Source organism: Psammomys obesus, unplaced genomic scaffold (genome assembly GCF_907164565.1).
Source record: "Psammomys obesus unplaced genomic scaffold, mPsaObe1.curated_primary_1811, whole genome shotgun sequence".
Lineage (NCBI taxonomy): Eukaryota > Metazoa > Chordata > Mammalia > Rodentia > Muridae > Psammomys > Psammomys obesus.
The window spans coordinates 37,824,731-37,842,399 of NW_026596046.1; the positions used below are offsets into that span (position 1 = coordinate 37,824,731).

General features: G+C 41.6%; 2 protein-coding genes across 2 annotated transcripts; one reads left to right on the plus strand and one right to left on the minus strand.

The window, feature by feature from the left end:
- Positions 1-1,616: 1,616 nt before the first annotated feature.
- LOC129688548 (olfactory receptor 51I1) lies at positions 1,617-2,561 on the minus strand. The gene has a single exon (XM_055623438.1). The coding sequence runs from the start codon at positions 2,559-2,561 to the stop codon at positions 1,617-1,619; it is 945 nt and encodes a 314-aa protein (XP_055479413.1).
- Positions 2,562-16,519: 13,958 nt separating this feature from the next.
- Positions 16,520-17,458, plus strand: LOC129688394 (olfactory receptor 51I2). Its single transcript, XM_055623224.1, has one exon. It carries the CDS (start codon positions 16,520-16,522, stop codon positions 17,456-17,458), a length of 939 nt encoding a protein of 312 aa, XP_055479199.1.
- Positions 17,459-17,669: the final 211 nt, after the last annotated feature.

Sequence of the window (17,669 nt, forward strand, 5' to 3'; positions counted from 1 at the left end):
TGTGTATGTGTCTGTGTGTGTATGTGTGTATGTGTATGTGTGTATATGTGTGTGTATGTGTGTGTATGTGTGTGTCTGTGTCTGTGTGTGTGTGTGTATGCATGTGCACATTTGTCTGTAACATGAAAGCAAAGGGGGCTATTTGGAGTAAGAAAGAAACTAATAGAAGGGAGGAGGGAGGAAAAGAGAAGGATGTGTGATAGTGAGTACAAAATAAAACAAGTAAAATGACACCTACATAAAAATATCAGAAATCAACTATTTTATGTGCGCACTACAAAGTAATACAAATTCAAAATTAAAGCTTTGTTGTTTTCTCTCACATGTAGTTCATGCACAACACATATATGACATTAAGGCATGAGAGGGACTATTAAGGAGGTAGAGGAAACTATCGGAGGGAGAGGGAAAAGAGGTGAGGGTCATGGGATAAGGTGCTCCAAGCACTTGATACACTTGAGTGAAAATATTATTAGAAAATACATCAGTACAACACATATACACTGATAAAACATTTAACTGAATATGATATTAAATCTTAGCCATTTCTGAATAAATCATGACATTCCTCCAAGCTGAAAATTTAAATGGAGAAATAAATGCACCCTTTTAAGCACAAGTGGAATGTGTTACAGTGGGGTGGGCGATTTCTTAGGAGACTTCCTAGTCAGGGCACGTGCACACACGGACTTCCCACTGACACAGTCTGGCCCCCCACCTCTCCGCAGACGCTAACTTGCTTTCCTCTTTAATTGTGTCTACTTATTTGAAGGCCCCATCTACATTTTTCTATATCAGGTAAGTTTAGACAACAATGACCAAGATTTTTAGGAAAGGAGGGCATACCACGGGGCAGCCAGTGTGAGGAGGCTCCTCAAACTCTTAAGTGCAGCTAAGCTTCTGCTTAACCCCCATCACCTCATGGTGATCAGATAGGAAGTATGTATGTGCTCTCTTCACCATGGATACCACACACCTGAGATGAATTCAGCTTCCTCCAACTTTAAAACCCATCTGCTAGGCTTGAATAATCTCTTCAGACCTTACTGTGCCTTGCCCCAAATATTCTAGGGTGCTATTCCAGGTTAGAGGTATCAGAGTATTAAGACACAGACTGCTGTGGCCATTCTCCAGAATCTGTTTCAAGAACTCAGAGAAGAGTCCTTGGGGTTAGCATGGTCCACAAATTTCCAGGTGAAGTTTCACGGTGCTGGTCAGAGAATCACTGATAATTATGCAGCACTGAGAACTATGTTTCCAGTTAGTGCTAGGTGTCCTATCTCTCTTACCTCTCAGCCAATGCACAACACTGAGTATCTGGAAAGTTTTCAGATACTCACTAAGCTTCCTAAGCTATAGTCATCAGGTTCTTATTTAGTGCAGTTCTCATTTGGTAAGGTGATATGAAACCCAAAATCATGTTCTCTGTCATACGATTGTAGAAATTCTTTTATTGAATATCTAACTTAATTTGTTAAGATATTCCACTAAAGGGAAACAAATTCACAACTATCAAGAGATTGAGTCCTCTACGTTGTTTTAGCAAAATTCTTAACTTTAGCATACAAGCCTTAGTCCTTCCTCTAAAGGAGCGCTCTTGGGGTCTGCAGCATCCCTCAGGTTTCAGATTTACGGAAGACCTTAAGGAATCCTCTGCGGATCTCCTTAGTCTTGACGCTATAGATAATAGGGTTGAGCATGGGAGGTACAAACAGATAAACATTGGCCATCATAACATGAACAACAGCTGGAGCACTCTTCCAGAAGCGGTGGGTCATGGAGACAGCAATTATGGGCACATAGAAGGCCAGCACCGCACAAATGTGTGACATGCAGGTGTTGAGTGCCTTTAGCCGCTGCTCCTGGGATGCAATGACCATCACAGCTCGCAAGATCAATGCGTAGGACAGAAGGATGAAAACGGAGTCCACGCCATAAGTGGAAATGACTACAAAGAGTCCGTAGACATTGTTGACATGGATGTCCCCACATGCCACTTTCATCAAATCCGGATGGAGGCAGTAGGAGTGATGCAACACGTTGCCCTTGCAAAACGGCAAACGCTTCACGAGGAAGGGGAAAGGGAAGAGGGTACTGAAGCTTTTGGTGAGGATAGCCAGGCCCATAGCCAAAATGCGGCTGTTGGTAAGCACCGCAGAATAACGTAGTGGGTCACAGATAGCCACAAAACGATCAAAGCTCATGGCAAGAAGTATGCCTGATTCCATGAAAGAAAATGTGTGGATGAAGAACATCTGGACCAGACAGGCGTCAAAACCAACATGGCGGTAGTTGAAGCAGAAGGTAGCAAGCACCGTGGGAAGCGTGGATAAGGACACTCCCAGATCATTGAGAGAGAGCATAGAGAGAAAATAGTACATGGGTTGGTGCAGAGGAGGTTCCCGAATGACCAGAGCGAGGATACTGAGGTTGCCTGCAATGGAGATGAAGTAGAAGAAGCAGAAGAGCAGGGCAATCCAAGCATGGCCCGTGTGCATCCCAGGAATGCCTGTCAGCTCTAGTGTGGCTGGCTGGAAGGGAGTGTCATTCAAGCCTAGCATGGCAGGCCGGTGGAAGAATACAGAGGAGAATTAGGCCCAAGAGGGGATGTGAGGAGAGCTCTTCACTTTCTTTCTTCCAGATATCCTGTCGCCATCAGAAAATGTCGGGCATTTAGTATGTGAACATACACTCTGTCTTCCCTATTAGACTATTAGCTCTTTCTTTCTGTACTGCCAAGCCAAGTGTACTCCCTAGGACAGAGGGAAATTCTATGAAGAGCTAATGATCAAATGGGTGCAGCAGGGTTAGCAGGACACATACACAAAGTCCTCTAGTCGTTACCATTGGATACACTACCTTACCACTTCCCCATATATTTCAGAAATCACATACTGGGACTTGGAAAGAAAGACAGAAATTAAGGTAGGACAGAAATAAGAAAATGCCCATGTCTTTGGGAACTCCCCAGTTCAAAACATAAATAAACTACATGCAGCCACAAAACTTCAGCTCCAAAAATCTTTAACCAGACTTTGCCTCAGCCTCCCAGTGCTATGCGCACCCTGAGATTGTTATCACATGTGGAAAGATTTGTGTTTGTCTACTCCCCAGCTCTCTCGCTCTCTAATGTTTGTGCATTGTTTAGGAAACTTTATAATTGCTCCATTTTCTTCTGTCAGCTGTATGTTTTTCCTGCTATACTCCCTACTGAGACAGTTACCCTGATCTCTGCCTTTCTTCTCTTTGAAAGTTTACATAGTAAACCACAAACATTTTAAAAAATCTATAATCAGGTTAATCAAAGGAAAGAAATAAAATATTTTATTGGCATTGCATATACTATTATTGCTACTTAAAATTTTAAATGTATTTACACCTTTATCCATGCTTAGCCCAGCTTTGTGAGCAGACGTCTCTTCTTTTCCAATGACAGGCGCTCTGCTTAAGATTCCACTCCTATCACTCCTTCCAGACTCTTCTCCGGGCTCCTGTACAGTCCCTTCAGTCTCGTTCCTCTTCCGGTTCTTTGTCTTCAGACAATAACTGTGTGCAGACGTAGCCATCATAAAGACATGGTAACCTTTCTCTCAGATTTCCAGCTGTTCCCATAGTCAAATTCCTTTCTTTTTAATCTCTCCTGACACCAGGGAAGGTTATCTGCTTGAGTGTCAGCTTCTCTGACGTGATTCTGAGACTCTTGCTGCCAGGAACTTGACCTGGTGGAACTTAACTTGCTAGTGTTGCATTTCCTTGTACTGCAGATAGCGCCCCCCCCCCCCCCCGCACGTATCTTTCTCTGTGATGGCCTCTTCGTTTCTAAATGTGAGGAATACATTTTCCTAGCACAACAAATTCCCTTTCAGAATTCATATTGATGGTAACTCACCTTGTTAAAGCTGCTTTTCTCCCTGAAGGAAACTGCTTCTTTTTTCAGTTTTCCTACTGAACACACACTCCCCTCACACAATACACTCTGACCACAGTGTACTCACCTGCCAATCTTCCCAATTCCCCACACTTCTCCTCTCCCCCAGATACACTCCCCCTCCATTTCCTTTCAGAGCTGCTGCTTAACTTTCTTCCTGCACTAACTTCTCTGTGTATCCTTTCCTTTTCTTTAAATAATAATAATATTTACCATTTTTCACTTTGTATCCCAGATGTAGCCCCCTCCCTCATCTCCTTCTGGTCCCACCTTCCCTCCCTCTTCTTCGCCTATCCCTCTTCCCTAGCGCACTTATAAAAGAAGTCCCTGTCCCCTGTCTGACCCTATAGCCAACCCACAGAGGAAGAGCACCCAGGCAGTCCTGATGTGTATCTTTTCTTTATGGGAACTCTTTCTCTGTCATTGTCTTTAAGCAGCTACAATAATGCCAGCAAAATAATTAATAAAAATAGAGTCACAAACACTGAGAAACCATGCCATAAAAGACTAACTTTATAGTCTTTAGCTATAGATGAGTCCATGATACTGGACAGTCGAAAATTAAAGCTCTATTTTAGAACATACGTAAAATGGCACCTTATATCCTTTGCCATTTGTAGAGTTGTCTTTCTATTCTTAATACTCTCAGTAAGCACACTAGAATTTGATGGTGACGAGAGTCTGAAGAGCATAAACGTACAAATCATAATCCTAAAAGTGTATGGGATGTGAGTCAGAACTCTACTTCACAGTTTCTGTCTCCATGGGATTTCTTGTCATCTATTCTCTATTCTCTTTCTATTTCAAACCAGGGTTAAAATTGATAACTCTAATAAGTCTTTTTAGTGCCAGCCTATACAAATCTTATTTTTTAACTATTTTTATTTTAGACTGTCTCCAGGTCAAGTAGAAATGGAAAAACTGACAACTCCTAAGAATGCTTCCAAGATATAGATTAAACCCAGTTCCTTTTTCCTTTTCTCTGGTGAGCCAACTGAAGGTCTAGGAAGGTACTAGCTTTCATGTCTGCAAAGAAGCTGCGAAAACTTCCCACAAAAAGCAAATCACACTCCAACTGAGGTCTTTCCCTTGATTTATCTATGTTTGTGTATTAGTCAAAGTCCCCCAAATGAAAACACTCTAGGAATACAGGTCAGAAGACAGAACACAGTGTGTATGAGCATGTACATTTCCTGAGCCTCTCTAAAACCTTATAAAATGCACATTTATACTTCCATGAATGCATATCAAGTCACCATATCACATCCATAAATGTGACATGGATACATAGAACCTACTACATCCTCCTTTGTTATACCTGACACTATTACACCATAGAACTTAGGAAAATTTATGGACTCTTATAGGTACTACATAATATAGTATATTTCAAATGTTTGCTCATTTTTGTTCTCTCCTTTACTTATAAATACACTCTCCCACACAAACACACACAAGGCACAACAAACGCATCATCATTAACAAATCCACAATAACACTAACCTAATTATATTCTCATGAAACAGTCAACACAGAAATCAACCAAAATTAAAAAGCATGTTGTTGAGTGGCACATTTGTTTCTGTGATATTTTTTTTGGATCTGCATACACAAAATCTGGGGAAAGGAAATCATAATTCAAAATACAAGCTTTTAAAACAAGTAGTTTGGAAAACCCTCAAGCAGAATATAAACTGGCTGCATCAGCCTCTCAGCCTCTTGACAGGTAGTCTGGGAGTGGAGCTTTGAGTCAGATGGGAACCTGGCATAATTTCTCTGTGATCCTTGACTTTAAAAGGATATATATTCCGTCCTTGTGTGGAAGGGAAATAGACAGGTTATAAAAACAACAGCATTGACACTATCTGGATAAGAAATACCATGGTCGGTGTGGGGGAGGAGCACTCACTGAAGCTGTGTCTTTTCTTTGCAGCTGTACGTGCTGTGATGTGGGTCCAGCCGGCACAGCGGCCCCAGTTCATCTCTCTAGGACATAAATTTATGAAGTCCTCCAAGTCTCCAAACTCCTGTATGAAGCGAGGAGTGGAAAGGGGCACAATTAGCAGAGTGGCATCAATGAACAAGGAAGCTGATGCAAATGGGAGCTGGTCCCAGGAGGGTCTCATTCCTTTGCCTTAGTATTTTTATGTTGTCCTCTGCTCCCACCAGTGTGTCCATTCTTCCTTGACTGGGAATGTTAGCACACTGCATTTGATGCAGTCACATGCGTAGTTGTTGGGAGGACACACGGGCACACCCTCAGACACTCAGTTATGTGCTAATATTCACATCCTGCATATTTGCAAGAAGCTAAAGAACCACATAAAATGTTGAATTGCAATAAATGACATAAATGTTCACATATTTAGGGAGAAGTAATTAAACCACGACTTTTAAAGGTTTCCAAAAGTCAAGATATGAATATGCAAGTAGTTAATAGGATGGGCAAATGAGGAGAGAGAAACCATGCACAAACATTTTTTTCATTAAACACACACACACAGTGTTATAAACAAAGAGCCATCTGTCCTCCTTGGACAGGTCAGGTTCTGAAGACAAAAGTAGGAGTCACTAACGCATACATGTTAAAGCAGCTTCCAGAGAAATATGGTGACTTTGTAAAAGAGGATTGTTATGTACAACAAAATTATTCCTCACAAGTTGACAAAGTCATCAGAGACTTGGTCGTGCCGTATGGTCTTACACTGAGTTAGTTAGCGCTTTGCATACTGTTTGTTATGAACGTGAAAACCCATGGAGACTATTTATCCCATACTACTATTATGATCCATGTAAAATGAATTGTGTTTATATTCTAACAAGGCAAGGTTTGCATGCCTTAGAATCCACTCCTTACTCGTGTATGTCTGTTCTCCATAGAGCAAATGCTCAACTGTTATTTTTGGAATATTCCAAGCTATATCAGCCATGTTTCAGATAAATCCAACTGGTGGGAATCATCCACAAATTAGAGCCTGTCCCAGGCTTCCATCGGGGTGTTTCTAACATACATCACACCTCTTCCACTACTTCTGTTCTTGAGCGCATTTTTGCAGGTATCTAATAAAACCACCTCAGATCTTTACACAGTAGTAGCATCTGGCTGTTGAAAATCTCCAGGATGTATCAACATCTGCTCTTCACTTTGTCTGTTGCTTTGGGATCGGCCTAAACAATTTCTGGGATACAATTCACTTCAAATTATTGTGTTGATTAAACTGTAATATCGCTCTATTCCATCTTCATTGTTATTTGTTTGTGATTTTTTAGATTCTTTTTTGTTGTTTTTATATTAATTACAGTTAATTCACTTTGCATCACAGCTGTAGTAGCCTCTCTCATCCCCTCCCAATCCCACCTTCCTCCTTCATCTCTTCCCATGCCCCCCCTCCAAATCCACTGATAGGGGAGGTCCTCCTCCCCTTCCCTCTGACCTTAGCCTATCAGGTCTCAACAGGACAGGCTGAATTGTCTTCCTCTGTGGCCTAGTAAGGCTGCTACCCCCTCAGGAGGAGGTGATCAGAGAGTCAGCCACTGAGTTCATGTCAGAGACAGTCCCTGTTCCCATTACTATGGTACCCAAATGGACACTAAACTGCTGCCATGGGCTACATCTGAACAGGGGTATAGGTTATCTCCATGCATGGTCCTTGGTTGGAGTATCAGTCTCAGAAAAGACCCCTGGGCCCAGATTTCTTGGTTCTGTTGCTCTCCTTGTGAAATTCCTGTCCTCTCCAGGTCTTTCATCTCCCCCTTCTTTTCTAAGATTCCCTGTACTCTGCCCAAAGTTTGGCTATGAGCCTCAGCATCTGCTTTGACACACTACTGGGTAGAGTCTTTCAGAGGCCCTCTGTGGTAGGTTCCTATCCTGTTTCCTGTTTTCTCCTTCTACCAATGTCCATCCCGTTTGTCTTTCTGAGTGAGGATTGATCATCTTACCCAGGGTCCTCCTTCTTGCTTAGCTTTTTAGGTGTACAGATTTTAGGATGTTTATCCTATATTATATGTTTAATATCCACTTACAAGTGAGTATATACTGTGTGTTTCTTTCTGCTTCTGGGATACCTCACTCAGGATGACCTTTTCTAGATCCCACCATTTGCCTGCAAATTTCATGAATGCCTTGTTTTTAATTGCTGAGTAGTATTCCATTGTGTAAATGAACCACAATTTCTGTGTTGTATCCAATCCTCCTTTGAGGGACATCTGGGTTGTTTTCAGGTTCTAGCTGTTATTAATAAAGCTGTTATGAACATGGTTGAGCAAATGTCCTTGTGTACTTGAGTATATTGTGGATATATGCCTAGGCATGGTATAGCTGAATCTTGAGGAAGCACTATTCCTAATTGTCTGAGAAAGCACCAGACTGATTTCCAAAGTGGTTGTACAAGTTTACATTCCCACTAGCAATGGAGAAGGGTTCCCCTTTCTCTACAACCTCTCCAGCATGTATTATCACTTGAGTTTTTGATCTTAGCCATTCTGATGGGTGTAAGGTGAAATCTCAGGGTTGTTTTAATTTGCATTTTCCACTACAGAGCAGTAGTAATAAAAACTGCATGGCACTGCCATAGAAACAGAATGGTGAATCAATGTGGAATCACATAGAAGACCCAGAAATAAATCCACACACCTACAGATATTTAATTTTGGACAAAGAAGCCAAAACCATACAATGGAAAGAAGATAGCATCTTCAACAAATGGTGCTGGTCTAACTGGATGTCTCCATGTAGAAAAATGCAAATAGATCCACATCTATCATTCTGCACAAAACTAAAGTCCAAGTGGATTGAAGACCTCAACATAAAACCAGACACACTAAATCTGTTAGAAGAAAAAGTAGGGAAGATCCTTGACCTCACTGGAACAGCAGACAGCTTCATGAACAGAACAACATCTACACAGGCACTAAGATCCACAATCAATAAATGGGACCTCATGAAACTGAAAAACTTTTGTAAAGCAAAGGACACTGTCATCAGAACAAAACAATAGTCTACAGACTGGGAAAGGATCTTCACCAACCCTATATCTGACAGAGGGCTAATATCCAGAATATATAAAGATCTAAAGAAGTTAAAAAGCAACAAATCAAGTACTCCAATTAAAAAATGGGGTACAGAGCTAAACAGAGAATTCTCTCTAGAGGAATATAGAATGGCAGAGAAACACTTAACGAAATGCTCAACATCCTTAGTCATCAGGGAAATACAAATCAAAATAACCCTGAGATTTCACCTTACACCCATCAGATGGCTAAGATCAAAAACTCAAGTGACAATGCACTTGAGAGGATGTGGAGAAAGGGGAACCCTTCTCCACTGCTGGTGGGAATGTAAACTTGTACAATCACTTTGGAAATCAATCTGGTGCTTTCTCAGACAATTAGGAATAGTGCTTCCTCAAGATTCAGCTATACCATGCCTAGGCATATATCCACAATATACTCAAGTACACAAGGACATTTGCTCAACCATGTTCATAACAGCTTTATTAATAACAGCTAGAACCTGAAAACAACCCAGATGTCCCTCAAAGGAGGATTGGATACAACACAGAAATTGTGGTTCATTTACACAATGGAATACTACTCAGCAATTAAAAACAAGGCATTCATGAAATTTGCAGGCAAATGGTGGGATCTAGAAAAGGTCATCCTGAGTGAGGTATCCCAGAAGCAGAAAGAAACACACAGTATATACTCACTTGTAAGTGGATATTAAACATATAATATAGGATAAACATCCTAAAATCTGTACACCTAAAAAGCTAAGCAAGAAGGAGGACCCTGGGTAAGATGATCAATCCTCACTCAGAAAGACAAACGGGATGGACATTGGTAGAAGGAGAAAACAGGAAACAGGATAGGAACCTACCACAGAGGGCCTCTGAAAGACTCTACGCAGTAGTGTATCAAAGCAGATGCTGAGGCTCATAGCCAAACTTTGGGCAGAGTGCCGGGAATTTTATGAAAGTAGCTGGAGATAGTAAGAGCTGAAGAGGACAAGGGCTCCACAAGGAGAGCAACAGAACCAACAAACCTGGGCCCAGGGATCTTTTCTGAGATTGGCACTCCAACCAAGAACCATTCATGGATATAACCTAGGTAACCTATAACCCCTGTTCAGATGTAGCCATGGCAGCAGTTTAGTGTCCATTTGGGTACCATAGTAAGGGGAACAAGTACTGTTTCAGACATGAACTCAGTGGCTAGCTCTCTGATCACCTCCTCCTGAGTGGGGAGTAGCCTTGCCAGGTGACAGAGGAGGACAATGCAGCCAGTCCTGATGAGACCTGATAGGCTAGGGTCAGAGGGAAGGGGAGGAGGACCTTCAGTGGACTTGGAGCCAGGCATGAGAGAAGATGAGGGAAGGAGGGTGCGATTGGGAGAGGATGAGGGAGGGGGCTACAGCTGGGATGCAAAGTGAATAAACTGTAATTAATATAAAAAAATTTAATTTAAAAATTATTCTGTAGTACAGCTTGAGATCAGGAATGGAGATACTTCCTGACAATCTATTGTTGTACAGGATAGTTTTGGCAGTTCTGGGGTTTTTGTTTTTCCATATGTAGTTGAGAATTGTTCTTTCAAGGTCTGTAAAGAATTGTGTTGGTATTTTGATGGGAAATGCATTGAATCTGTAGATTGCTTTTGGCTGAATGGCCATTTTCACTGTTAATCCTACAGATCCATGAGCATGGGAGATCTTTCCATCTTCTGATATCTTCTTCAATTTCTTTCTTCAGAGACTTGAAGTTTGTTTGTTTGTTTGTTTGTTTGTTTTTTCCAACAGGTCTTTCACTTACTTGGTTATAGTCACACTAAGGAACTTTATGTTATTAATGGCTATTGTGAAGGGCATAGTTTCCCTAATTTCTTTCTCAGACCTTTTATCTTTTTTACACAGGATTACTCAATTTTTTTTTTTTGTTTTTTGAGTTAATTTTGTGATTTCATGGGTAGGTGCTTCAAACTGTGTTCCCTCTTTGCAAATCAGGACCTCAGATATGCAGCTAAATCCATATCTTCTTCTAAAAAGGTGACTTTCAGCTTCGTGGCACTCTTCTTTCAAGACTGTTTAATAATTCTAAGACCATTTAATAATTCTAAGCCCTCTTTTCCCTCACCCAGGCCTAGGGTTAGGAGCCATTCCCTGAATTTGCTACTTGCAATGATACCTTCGAATCTTGTTTTGTCTGCCATGCTTTATCCATGGAGATAACCTAGAACCCTGACAATGCAGCCATTTCTGATGAGAACTGATAGACTAAGATCAGAAAGAAGGAGAGGAGGACCTCCCCTATCAGTGGACTTGGGGAGGGGCATGCATGCAGAAAGGGGGGGAGGGTGGGACCGGGAGGAGAGGAGGGAGGGGGTTATGGGGGGATACAAAATGAATAAAGTGTAATTAATAAAAGTTAAATAAAAATTAAAAAAAAAAGACTGTATACTCTAACTCTTCATCAGAGGATACTCTACTCTCTGGATATGATCCCCAAAGTTCAGAAAGCAGAGTTTTAGGAACAGAGATTTAGGAAGAGCCAGCCCCACTCAGCACATGCAAGGGGATATGAATAAAATTATTATTTTCTCTTTGCTCTTTATTTCCTGGGTTTACACATTGCCTATTGCATAAATGTGAGATTTCTCAGGTATTGAGCCTCACAGTGTCTTCCGATAATGTGCGGTGTTAGAGTAAGAACTAGTTGAGCTCATTTTCAGCTAAAAGAGAACATGATTTAATTGTACCAGCCTTTAAAGACCCTGGGGACCTGGGCCTCCCTAGAGAATTTTCAGACAAAAAGTCACTATCAGTGTTCTCTCTGTGTGGGGTTTAGGGTGAAATATAAGAGTAACAGGCATGAATTCACTTCGGGAAACGGAAGAACGTACTCAGAGAGTGACTCTACTCTGCCTGTTTTCTGGTGAGTTCTGAAATTTTGTGGGGAGGGAGACAGCGGGTCTCTGAAATCCTGCCCCAAGAGCTGGCTTAAATGAGTAAGATGGACTAGGTAACAGTGTCTTGACAGCAGCTTCCTAGTAGAATAAACAGAGATGGTGGAAATAGCAGGAGTTGAAAAATGGGTTCTTATTCTGGAATTGTCAGTCACTTACTTTGTAATTTTCTGTATATCACCAAGTAATGCACTTCCCATGTTCAATATCTAAGCTTCAAAAGTCAAATTTTCTAAGGTTTAGCAGCATTGCCACAAGTTCACGTAACAAGGTGGGACTCAGAACTCAGGACTATCCACTATCTGGTTCTAAAAGCTTAAGCATGGGTAATCAAACTTTACTTTTACAGTTTCCATTCTAAGAAGGAGAAAAAGTCTTCCTCAGAGAAGACACCAGTTAGGTTTATCCAACACCAAATGACCAGCTTAAGAGAATAAGAGAAGTCGGCTGGTAATAACAACAGATGAGCCATAAAAACCTAGACATGTCTAGTCTTTTCTCATATGTGCTATAGATTGAAATCTATGGTCTGTAAACAAAAACCCTCCTGAAAACTAACTGCCTACTTCACACCCCTTTCCAGACCCACGCAAATCTTTATAGATATTCATTAAATAATTAAATAATATTTTTAAAGCTTTAGAGGTTGTATAGTGTTTGTTAACAAAACATCCATACACTAGATACAGTGATTATTTGTTTTTTAAAGTCAGTATATACCAGAGCCATGGATAAACCATAGCAGCTCTGCGCCCTGCCAAAGGAGCCTTCCCTTATCACATTAGCTTCTGTGTGGCTACAGTAACAGAAATAGTCCAGTTTCCAGAAGCGAAAGAACCTGTGTTTGGCCAGGGAGCCATGCTTTTGATGCCCTCGTCTTCACATGTGTCTGCTTGAGGCATTTCCCCTCCCCATGTTCCCAAGCTCCTGAGAAACCTCTGCTCAGAAATGCAAGCTGTTTTATCAGGTATCTTCAGGGCTGGCTGCAAAGTCCTCCTCTGTGGCCTAACAGACTGCTCCTCCCCGGGGGAGGGGGGGGGTCGAACAGCCTGCCCTTGAGATCCTGTTAGAAATAGTCCGTGTTCCCCTTACTTTGGAAAACTACTTGGTTACTGAGCTACCACGAGCCACATCCAAGCAGAAGTTCTAGGTTATATCCATAGATGGTCCTTGGTTGAGTGTCAGTCTCAGAAAAGACCCTGTGCCCAGATATGTTTAAAACAGGGTCAGATGAAAGGGGAGGAGGTCCTCCCCTATCAGTGGACATGGAAAGGGGCAGGGAGGAGACCAGGGAGGGAGTGTGGGGTTGGGGAGGGAATGAGGGAGCGGGATACAGCTGGGACACAGAGTTAACAAAATATAACTAAAAAGAAAAAAATAATAAAAAAATAATTAAAAAATAAATAAATAAAATAAAATTCAAATGCCAAAAAAAAAAAAAAAGAAATGCAAGCTGTACTTTCCAAAGTTCCTTCCCCTATAATGTTTCCTCAAGATCCAGAGTAGACAGACAGCCTGGCAGATCTCTATGAAAGCTATGTGTGTATTACTTGTTCTCCATGACCTATGGGTGACCATACGTCACTGAACCCCTTTCCACATCTGTCAAGGATTAAATGTGCAATCATTGGAACACTTCTCTGAATACCTTGTACATAGCATAGCTGACACACAAATGTTCCTTTTCCTTGTCTGTGTCTCTTTATTCACTGATATCCAGGAAACTCACAATCTCAGCACCACTGACTAAGGAAATAGTGGGATCATGGATCTGTCAGGTGTTCTTTCTTCCAAAAATTCTAAAACTTGAGTTCCCTGATCTGTCCTTCACACAGATCAACACCTTAAGACTTTTTCTGTCTTCTCTCTGTTCTCTTTAAAATGGTTCAATTCTATTCTTCGTTTTCTAGCTTTGTTCTGTGTAGCTCTACAAAGAATTGGACTTGGAATAGTGGCACTTGCCTTTATTCTAAGCATTCGAGGGGATTAGAGGATGAGACAGAGAGATCTCAAGTTCAAGGACAGCTTAGGCTACAAAAATTAAATGTATAAATAGTCAGATGGAAAACACAAAGGTCAGTTTAGGGTGGCCAATCCCGGATCTCAAAGAACAGGTCCTTAAGGGACAAGGGTACACAGTTATTGAGTAATAAAAACAAAAGAGATGTGATCATTGTAAGCACAGTGGGGTGGCCACTGACTCGCTGAGAAGCACTGCACTGAACCTCTTCAGCATTCCCCCAAAGTTGAGAAAGGCTTCTGAAGAGGCTATGCTGCATAACCTTACACCAATCTTACTAGCTTAGACATTAATACCTCGGCTCCTGGGTTCCCTTCCTCTTCCTCCCCCATCAGAGAAAACTTTCAAAACATAGTCTGGCCTTACTTATTGGAAACTAAAGAAGGAAAAGGACAAGAGAGTGGTATTTGCTTTTGCCAGAGCCATGGGCTCACCTGACCACTACTGACCCCAAGTCTAAAACTCTTCGCCATAAATCAATCTGAATATTTGTGTTTTGTATGACAAACATTCTGAGTTTTGAGGGCAAAGGAACATAATTTTGACATGAATCTCTGGAGTTCTTCAAAGGAAGCCAAAACCAAGTCAGCCGTATAAGAAGACTTACAGCATTCTCTATTCTTAGCCATCATGAGACGATGAACATGAAATCATGTCAAAAACATTACTGTAAGAGAATACACAGTATAATCACGCACAGAAAGGTGGCTGAAGCAATTAAATAACATGTATGTAATGGTATTAAAACATCTGGGAGAAAATAATCCGCATGCCTGTAGCTATAAATGTGAATAAACATATCAATACACGTGTGTGTGTACATAAAATGCTGCCTATACATCAGGTAAACTGAGAATATGAACATGACAAAGCATGTACACTTTTATGTTGACGTGGAAAAGGAATGCGGGGCTCTAAGTGTGAGAAGAGTAAGACTGTGAGGAAGAGAGTGGGAGCGGGTGTTGCTTTGGAGATGGACAGGAATCGGGCTGAGTCTAATGTGCACGGATGTGTCTTTTGAACAGATATTTTGGGAGTGTGTGAGACTGTATCAAGATGTGGAAGAATTTTTGGTGACAATACCCTCATATACTCTCAAGATTACTATATCTATTGGATACTTAGAATTTATATTTTTCCGGAAGTAGAATCTGCTTTAAGTCTCTGTACAAATATATGGGGACTTTTCTTACTTTTTAGTATTGCTCTATTTTTCTCTGCATCATATCAAATTACATTAATTGCATTTAAATTTGTACATGTTTTATATATTTTATGCAAATAAAAAGTTAATATTTGCTTTCCATGGTATGTCATATTTTGATTTCAAAAAAACTTTTTGTTATTGTTCTTTTAATCCTCTGTTTTCAGTAACTGTGCCAATGAAAACTGATGTTCAGATGTAGTCAGCTCCCTCAGTCTCTTCCTGTCTCTTCTCCTTATTTCCCAAGTATCCCCATGATATAAGCTGACTCTGGGCTCTAGCGAGAAGGCTCAGCCATTAAGAGCACTCGCTGCTCTTGCAAGCTTGGTTTTCCGGCACTTACACGCCAGCTCACAACCACCAGTAAGTCCTGTCAGTGGCTGCCATCCTCTCCTGGCTCCACTGGCTCCACATGTATGTTGTACATAAACAAATACAAGCAAACACACATACATGTACATAAAATATATAAACCTCTAAAATATATCTCTGGGGAATGTCTCCTAATTAATGACATGTCTGAACTTAACAGTGTTTCCAAGGAATTATTTAAGCACTTCCAAGAGTTATTGATGACTCCAACACCTGCTTTCCTTCCGAAACAATAAACCTTTGAAATAAGTTACTGTATTTGTATTTTCCTGAATGGTGCCTCTAAAATACATGAAAATGTGAATAATATAATAATAATAATGTATTTTTCATTGTTAACTGATATTTCTGAAGTCTTATACATACAATGTCTTTCTACATCCATGAAACAGGGAAATGCTATCTTAGTCTATAGCCTCATGAACATAAAATATAAAGACCCATATTATTCCCTGTGCCTGTATTATTCCCAAACCAGTGGTTTCATGAATGCACCAGCTTTTTAATTTGTTTGTATTAATTACAGTTTATTCATTTTTTTATCCCAGCTGTAGCTCCCTCCCTCATTCCCTCCCAATCCCACCCTTCCTCCCTCATCTCCTCCCATGCCCCTCTCCAAGTCCACTGATAGGGGAGGTCCTCCTCCCCTTCCATCTGACCCTAGCTTATCAGGTCTCATCAGGAGTGGCTGCTTTGTCTTCCTCTGTGGCCTGGTAAGGCTGCTCTTCCCTCAGGGGGAGGTAATCAAAGAGCCAGCCACTGAGTTCATGTCAGAGACAGTCCCTGTCCCCATTACTAGGGAACCCACTTGGATACCGAACTGCCATGGGTTACATCTGTACAGGGGTTCTAGGTTATCTCCATAAATGGTCCTTGGTTGGAGTATCAGTCTCAGGAAAGACCCCTGAATGCACCAGGTTTTAACTATAGAGATTGCCTCACTCTATTTCCTGGTTTCTTGTCCTCCAGTAAGCACGGCTCTTGACAATCTCCAAGCAAGCTCTCACGCTGAGACACATCCTGGGTTCTTCCTGTTATGGCACTGTTCAATGTGTCTCACCCTGCTTCCTTCCTCCTGACTGGTATCCCTGGTCTGGAGAGCCTCCACCCCTGGCTAGCAGGGCCCCTCTGTCTGATGTATGCTGCGGCCCTTGGGGGAAACACTGTGATCCTGCAGGCTGTGCGAGTCGAGCCCAGCCTTCATGCTCCCATGTACTACTTCCTGTCCATGCTGTCCTTCAGTGACGTGGCCATGTCCATGGCCACACTGCCCACTGTGCTCAGAACCTTCTGCTTTGATGCCCGAAGCATTGCTTTTGATGCCTGCTTAGTCCAGATGTTCCTCATTCATTCTTTCTCGATGGTGGAGTCAGGGATTCTGCTAGCCATGAGCTTTGACCGCTATGTGGCCATATGTGATCCATTACATTATGCCACTGTACTCACCAATGAACTCATTGCTGGGGTGGGGTTAGCTATGGCTGCTCGAAGCTTCATCACTCTCTTCCCTCTGCCCTTCCTTATCAAGCGGTTACCTATCTGCAGATCCAATGTCCTTTCCCACTCCTACTGCCTACACCCAGACATGATGAAGCTAGCCTGTGCTGACATCACCATCAACAGCATCTATGGGCTCTTTGTTCTTGTGTCTACCTTTGGCATGGACCTGCTTTTTATCTTTCTCTCCTACGTGCTCATTCTGCGTTCTGTTATGGCCATTGCTTCTCATGAGGAGCGTCTTAAGGCTCTCAACACGTGTGTGTCACATATCTTGGCTGTGCTTGCATTTTATGTGCCCATGATAGGGGTGTCTACAGTACACCGCTTTGGGACGCACGCCCCACGGTACATACATGTCCTCATGTCCAACGTCTACCTCTTTGTGCCTCCTGTCCTCAACCCTCTCATTTACAGTGCCAAGACAAGGGAGATCCGCCGTGCCATCTTCCGCATGTTTCCCCGGATCAAACTGTGACTTTCACATCTTAACTCAGGATTTAATGATTACAGTCATAGTTTTCAGAATTAACATTATCAACATCATACTATAAGATGGATATGTAAATAGAGGAGAAGCTGTGAGACCAGGGAAATGGAGACCCAAAGCTTAAAACATAAAATAAAGAAATACAAATCAATGGGGCATCCAGCTAACATCTGTGTCATCCACAGGAAAGTAAACGTTG

Excerpts from the sequence above, each read along its gene's own strand:
- LOC129688394 (XM_055623224.1), top strand. The coding sequence starts at position 16,520 with ATGGCACTGTTCAATGTGTCTCACCCTGCTTCCTTCCTCCTGACTGGT.
- LOC129688548 (XM_055623438.1), bottom strand. The coding sequence starts at position 2,561 with ATGCTAGGCTTGAATGACACTCCCTTCCAGCCAGCCACACTAGAGCTG.